Source organism: Rhamphochromis longiceps, linkage group LG14 (genome assembly GCF_057381845.1).
Source record: "Rhamphochromis longiceps isolate RC_006_pf linkage group LG14, R_longiceps_female_GT1.1, whole genome shotgun sequence".
Taxonomy (NCBI): domain Eukaryota; kingdom Metazoa; phylum Chordata; class Actinopteri; order Cichliformes; family Cichlidae; genus Rhamphochromis; species Rhamphochromis longiceps.
This window is the reverse complement of record NC_140570.1, coordinates 18,333,802-18,340,890: the sequence shown is the minus strand read 5'-3', so window position 1 is coordinate 18,340,890 and position 7,089 is coordinate 18,333,802. Positions and strand designations below refer to the sequence as shown.

Sequence of the window (7,089 nt, the reverse complement as noted above, 5' to 3'; positions counted from 1 at the left end):
GTCATATATTTTGAAAATTACTAAACGGAAGTACCCTATATCCTTTACAGGCGGCTTTACCATCAACTGTCACATTTCTTTCTGTGTCGGCGCAGGTGTAAAGTAAGGGTACCTGGTCGTTTCAAGTTGTAGACGACCAAATGTCCTTCAGAGCCTCGGAGTAACTTAAAATTTTATAACTTCTGAGTGAATGTAGTTGCACGTGTACGCCTTTGAAATGGGTGTATAGCAGTTGTAGAAGAAGCTCCATAGTTTATTAGCCTAGCTTGAACCGGTGAGCTGCTGAACCGGTAGCTCCATAGATTTTGATATAATAAGTTTAGCTTATTTACCGTAGTGTCTTTTCAGAAATTGGGATTTGCTTCCGCATTCTAGCATGGAGCCTTTTGGAGTCGTCGGCATTGTTCTCGGATCCTTTACAAGCCTGGTGCTGGGTGGGCTACTGTTTGCAGCCTACAAACTTGGCATACTCTACCAATTGTTCCACAAAGTAGGTATTTTTTAAAAAAGTCAACACCGTAATCTGTGTGCTTTCTGTGCTATCCTTCGTTATGCACTCTGTTTTCAGTCATTGCATAATCTGTGGCCACTTAAAAAAAAAAAGTCTTCTACAGGCAGTCAGTGTTGAAGCGTAAGCTGGACTCTATTCACGTAAACTTTGACCAGCCTTGTGGTTTTCCAGCACAAAGGTTATCAGATCCCCGCGGCTCCACATCAACACTGCAGCCCTGAACAATATGCGGTTGTTGCATAATAGGAAACGACAGTGGGATGAAAAGGAGTGTGACAGGTGGCCCTACAGAGCACAGTCAGCTCTTTATATTAGACAGCGGTTTTATTTTAGTTTGCACGATTGTTTATGTGGTTACAACAGCCACGATCTTGTCTGCAGTAACCTAATTCTGTCCCTCTTTACTTATTCCAGACTGACACAAAGAGCTCCAAGCACGGTGGCGACATTGTGGCAGAGGTCCTCCATGCCCATGGGGTCAAGTACATTTTCACTCTTGTGGGTGGGCATATTTCACCTATCCTGGTGGCTTGCGAGAAGATGGGGATCCGGATTGTGGACACTAGGCACGAGGCCACTGCAGTCTTCGCTGCTGATGCTGTGGCAAGACTTTCAGGTGCAGGTTTAGATTGCGTGAAAATGCATCTCCAGTGATACGACTCATTCTTAATGTGCGCACACGTTGTGTTCGTACAGCTTATTCTAAACAAAACGTGGGCGTTGAAGTCTTGTCAGGGTTTGTCTTAACAGCAGGCGTTCCACCTCCTGCAGACATTATGATTTATCAAGCAAAGGTGCATCTAACAGCATTCTTAGAGGCTAAAAGGAGTTAACACTTCCTTGAAACAATGGCTTGGTTTAGATGTTATTAAGGTGGCATGAATAATAATTTAAAAACCTGCTAAAAACCTGACCTGATCACTTGATTTTGGTTTGATCATGAACAAAGTGTCTTTCAACATTATGTGTCTTACTGTCCTAGTTTGCATTAGCTGGACAGTATCAGATCCCCATGGCTATCAGAAGATGGGGTTTTTTTTCACAATTTTGGTCTCTGTTCAGATGTTGTTACACCCCTATTACCCCCCAGTTGAGAAATTCACATTATTACTGCACCAAAACGAATAGAGGGATTCAAATAAATTAATGCAGAAGTAAAACATAACTTATAGCAACAATACTACACAGCAATGGAACAAAAATGTACACTACACAAGGTAGAGATAAATGTAGGTGCACCTTAGTAATAGCTCTGACAGCAAGCTGTTATGCTTGTTTCTGCTTCAGGTACGGTTGGTGTAGCCGCTGTGACGGCTGGCCCAGGCCTCACTAACACAGTGACCGCAGTGAAGAATGCTCAGATGGCTGAATCTCCTTTGCTGCTCATTGGAGGAGCTGCTGGCACGCTACTCCAGGTGGAGTGGATTCAGATATTATTAATGCCACCACAATATTAATGTGCATGCAGAGTAAAACGACAGGCAAAAAAAAGCATTCTTCAGTGTTTATCAATTGTGTTTGCGGAACAGGGCAGAGGAGCACTGCAAGATATCGACCAGATGTCTCTCTTCAAGCCTTTGTGTAAGTTCTGCACCTCCATCAGGACTGTCAGAGAAATTGTGCCTACGGTCAAGAAGGCGTTGGCCATTGCTCAGTCAGGAACGCCTGGTCCTGTTTTCATAGAGTTCCCCATTGACACGCTCTACCCCTTCCACCTGGTGTCTAAGGAGTTTGTTGTTAAGAACCCTCCCAAAGGCCTGATGGGAAGAATTGTCTCATGGTATGTTGTTTTTGCACTGCATGCTACTGTTTGGGTTATTTATCTTTTATAATATCATAATTTGGGAATTTCTTTCCTCATTATTCTTCCCTAATCAGAAGTGTGTTCATATGTTCTGAATTATTTGATTTTTGTGGTCTGCTTTCTTCAAAGGTACCTTCATAACCACCTCATGAATCTCTTTGCTGGAGCCTGGGAGCCCAGGGATATGTCTCCACTTCCCGTTCACATCCCTCAAGCCACAGACAATCAGGTAAGTCTTGTAGTAAATGTTCGTCAATACGTAAATGCTCTGGCCATTGGAGATTGACAGCATTTTTAAACATTTTTTTCGATGCATGCCAGATCCAAAAGTGCCTAGAGCTGGTGAGTCGAGCCAAGAAACCTGTTATTGTGCTGGGTAGCCAAGCAACACTACCCCCAACACCAGTGGATAACATCAGGTAAAAGATGAGTCACGTGTCCTTTTATTTTTCTGCCACTCTTTGTTGTTTGGTGTTGATACTGGAAGTGTTTGTTAAAATGTGTTAAACTATTCCTGTGGTGAGCCTTAAGCAAATTTTTCTTCAGTCTTCAAATATCAGTGAAATTATATTTTGGTATTTTTACTTGGATGTTACATCTGGTCAAAATGGTTTCCCCCTTTTTAAAAAATGTTTTTATTTATTTCATTTATTTGTTTATTTTAAACAGGAAGGCTTTGGAGGATCTGGGCATCCCCTGCTTTCTCGGGGGTATGTGTCGTGGCTTGCTGGGTAAAGACAGCCCCATCCACATCCGACAAAACAGACGAGATGCTCTGAAGGAAGCCGATGTGGTAGTCCTGGCAGGTCAGGCAAACATTGTTTCCTTTTTATTCCATAATGATAAAAAGAGAAATAACATTTTGAGACCAACCTATTTAATATTAATATTATAATCTAAAGAAAATTGTGCAGGATAACTGCGTTTCAAAATATGTCGGAGTAAATATTTAACAAAGTTCCACGATGGATCAGTGTTATTGATTGCATTTTTAATTTTTCAGTAATTCTTTTGCATCTTTTTTTCTCCTTCTGGATTTAATTTATTCTGGAAGTATGTGTTGCGATACAGAGAGAGGTTAAACTGTGTTTTTTACATAGTGTGTATAGCTGCAGGCTCACCACGATCCCTGGAGAAATATTGACTTTTGTGCACCGTGTTTACAGGCACTGTGTGTGACTTCCGGCTGAGTTACGGCAGAACTCTCAGCAGACGCAGCAAGATCATCGCTGTCAACAGAGACAAGACACAGCTGCTAAAAAACTCAGACATGTTCTGGAAACCAACTATAGCAATTCAGGGTATGTTTGCCCCCTGATTTCATGCTAGCTTTAAAGGAAGGAAAGATTCAAAAATCTTTAGATAATCATAAAATATTGTACATGTGGTGCATATAAATATAAGCATACTCCTGATTTTTTTCTTTTCTTTAGAGTTGGACCTAAGAATAAATACATTAATTCAACAACTGCAAAAAAAACCCCCAAAACTGTATGTTGTATTTTCAGGTGATGCTGGATCATTTTTAGTGCGACTTTCCGAAGGGCTGAAGGGCCATCGCTGTCCAGAGGAATGGCCTCAGAGCCTCAAAGCAGGGGATGCAACCAAAGAAGCTGCAAACAAGTAAGCAGTGGGGTTGTGTTAAAGTATGCATTGCAAAATCTTCTATCTGTAACCATCACAAAAGCTAACATGTTGCTTTTTTAAAATTTATTTATTTTTTATTTCAGGGCTAAAGCTGAGGAGAAGACTGAATACCACTTAAATCCCTTGAAAGCCCTCCATTGTGTGGATGAGCTGATGGCTGAGGACAGCGTCATTGTTGCAGATGGAGGAGATTTTGTAGGAAGTGCCGCTTACATAATGAAACCAAGAGGACCTCTGTGTTGGCTCGATCCAGGTAGGATGCTGCTGACAAAGCAAATAGTTTAATTAAAACAATGAAATATTTTGGTTGTTTAAACCAAGAGCTTTATAAGTAAAACAAAAATCCATAGTGCACAAGTTTTGGCTGGATGATAACTATATTCTGAGTTAGTTGCAATCATGATGTTTTAATCTTGCTCTTCATTCCTTTCCTATAGGAGCCTTTGGGACTCTGGGAGTTGGAGGTGGTTTTGCTTTGGGGGCTAAACTGTGCCGGCCTGAATCTGAGGTATGTCTGGGGAGCTTTGCCTGATCATCTGATGATCAGTTTAAAAAATCATTGACGTTTTAAAAACAAAAGCTATGTTGTGTTTGTTTCAGGTGTGGATAGTCTATGGTGATGGCTCCTTAGGATACAGTATTGCAGAGTTTGACACATTCACTAGACACAAGGTAAAATCACACACAATCCTATTTAGATTACATGTATGTAATCTATGGAAGCAAGGTAGCTAACAGTAGTCAGTTAGGATCAGTGCACATGTGGTCTAGAGAAAGATCTAATGATCAAAACCAAATGAAAATAATGCAAGTGTTAGCTACTGGTGTGTACGGCCTTAAACATCACAGACTCAGTTCTTGTGTCATACAATGGAAAGATGCACTGCATAATATGTTTTCATACTTGCTGTATGACCGCTATGGACCACTGACACGACAGCTTATTTAAGCATTCATTTTTTTGTGTGTGCATATTTTTCTGCTGATGTCTTTTGATAATGCATGCTCTGCTTTTCACACCTCAGACACCAGTGATAGCTCTGGTGGGAAATGATGCGTGCTGGAGTCAGATATCCAGAGAGCAGGTTCCTATGCTCGGCAGCAACGTGGCATGCGGCCTTGCATATACAGGTAGATTTATAATGTTCATGTTCGTGCTGTGATTGGTTGTAGAATACACTCAGTGATGTCTGGGCATATGTTAAAAGGTAAATTCTCTTCTTTTTGCAGACTATCACATCGTGGCAGATGGCTACGGTGGTAAGGGCTACCTTATAGGCTCTGAAAATGAAGAAAAGTTAAATGATATCGTCAGACAAGCTCAGAGGGATGCCCGGGAGGGCAAGGCTGCACTTATCAATGTTCTGATAGGGAAGACCAATTTTAGAGATGGCTCTATTTCGATATAGAATATCTGTGTAATACAGTAACCATGCATTATTTATCCTTTAACTCTGGCTACCCTGATGGACTCTTAATATCTAGGTTTGTGCAGGATTCTTTTAGTGTGACCTGGATCCAATCTCTGCTAGTGCACTTAAAGCCATAATTCACTCTGATAAATCACCTTTTAGTGTGCCGAGCTCTCTTGGATCACTTATTATTTCCTCCATCAGACTAGCAATGAATTCATAGCAAATCCACTATATATCAGTTATGACTGTTATCCTCCCTGTTGTGATACAGATATTTAGCATTAAGTTTCACTTAAAACATAGCTCCATACCTGCCAGCCTAGACAACGATACAGTCTGTGCTTAGAATTTTCAGAGAATAGCTGCTGCATTTTTTTTAAAGGGGGGTAAAAGGGAATGTTAAGGGATTATTCCTGTTTGGAAATTTTGTGGTTCAGTTTTTGACGGTTAAACAGCCGATTACAACTTTTGCAAATAAACAGTGAATGAAATCACTCGTGTGAGAGAGAGCATTAGCTACCAGTATGCCTTTTTCTCCTGTTCTGACATGAACACATAGCCTTTTTATGTGGACACAAGGCATCTTAGAACTGTATGTAGTTCATAATTTATAATTTAGGAAATCACTTTGTAGAATGGGGAAAACATTTTGTTTTTGAATGTTGATAACTGACTAACGGTATGCCTTCATAACGTTTGATTGTATCTTCAAAATGCATTGCCATGAAGAGACTGAAAACGTGTCTGCTGATTCGATTATATGTCTAAACAATATTTGATACTAACTTGTTTGCAGTGATATGGGCTAAGCCTGTACACAGTTTGGATTGCACTATTATCGTAAGATATTTACTCACCAGGTGAACACATCAGTTATTACACTCCTGTATGTACTGTTGTCTTGTTTGGCACATTGTGTGTTGAAATTTTAATCATAAAATGTTAATTTGGATTGATTCTGAAATAAATTTTTAAGAAAGGAGGTAATGTGAGTTTTTTATTTATTTACTTATTTATGTAAAACTGATTTAGATGTTTTAGGTGGCATGTTTACAGAAGTTTGTAATGACAGCAAGCATTCATTATCTCTGCATCACCCATCAACAAAGCCTTTACTCAACGCATAAACATCTCTGTACTTTTTGTATTTTCGCAACATCAACACAAACCAGTTTAAAAACGCTAAAGATTCGAATCGTGCTTATCGTAACAGGTGACTTTTGCCCCAAATTCTTCTCTAGGTGCAGTTAGTATTTCAACCGGGAGATGGCAGTGCAGTAGTGGTATTGTTAAAGTCTGTGCTGACGTGTTGTTTAGCATACGTTATAAAACAATGTAAATGTAGAATTTAGCGTCAGTTTTGAAGACCACCGCAGTCTTTATAACTGAGAATAATTTCATAAAAATTAATAAAGAAATTTAATTTACAAAAAAGTAATAAAAAGTAAAGTTGCACCTGATAGCGTCATTATTTATTTTGGTGATGTTTAATCACAAGACTTTGAACACAAACTGATTCATCTCGGGACATTACACATCTATTTCCACGTATATATGACGTCAGTAGAAAGACGAATTCACATGCTTTATTGTCCCTAAAAGGTAAAATCTGCACAAATAAATAAATCAATAGAAATTATTTCTTAGTATTAACTCGAGATTCTCTATAACATCTGTATAGAGTACAGAGACGTCTTGCCTAGCTGGACGTA

General features: G+C 39.6%; 1 protein-coding gene across 1 annotated transcript; it reads left to right on the top strand.

The window, feature by feature from the left end:
* The first annotated feature begins 68 nt into the window (after positions 1–68).
* On the top strand, positions 69–6,354 carry hacl2 (2-hydroxyacyl-CoA lyase 2). The gene is made up of 14 exons (XM_085380627.1): positions 69–490; positions 926–1,127; positions 1,799–1,926; positions 2,041–2,291; positions 2,445–2,544; positions 2,637–2,734; positions 2,985–3,121; positions 3,482–3,616; positions 3,824–3,938; positions 4,046–4,215; positions 4,400–4,470; positions 4,563–4,634; positions 4,988–5,093; positions 5,193–6,354. Exons 1-14 carry the CDS (start codon positions 377–379, stop codon positions 5,369–5,371), a joined length of 1,878 nt encoding a protein of 625 aa, XP_085236753.1. The 5' UTR covers positions 69–376; the 3' UTR covers positions 5,372–6,354.
* The last annotated feature ends 735 nt before the right edge of the window (positions 6,355–7,089 follow it).

Bases quoted from the DNA above. Each gene is read 5' to 3' on its own strand.
- hacl2 (XM_085380627.1), top strand. From the start codon at position 377: ATGGAGCCTTTTGGAGTCGTCGGCATTGTTCTCGGATCCTTTACAAGC. The intron at 491-925 runs GTAGGTATTTTT...TACTTATTCCAG, and splicing joins TCTACCAATTGTTCCACAAA to ACTGACACAAAGAGCTCCAA. The intron at 4,471-4,562 runs GTATGTCTGGGG...TGTTTGTTTCAG, and splicing joins TGTGCCGGCCTGAATCTGAG to GTGTGGATAGTCTATGGTGA.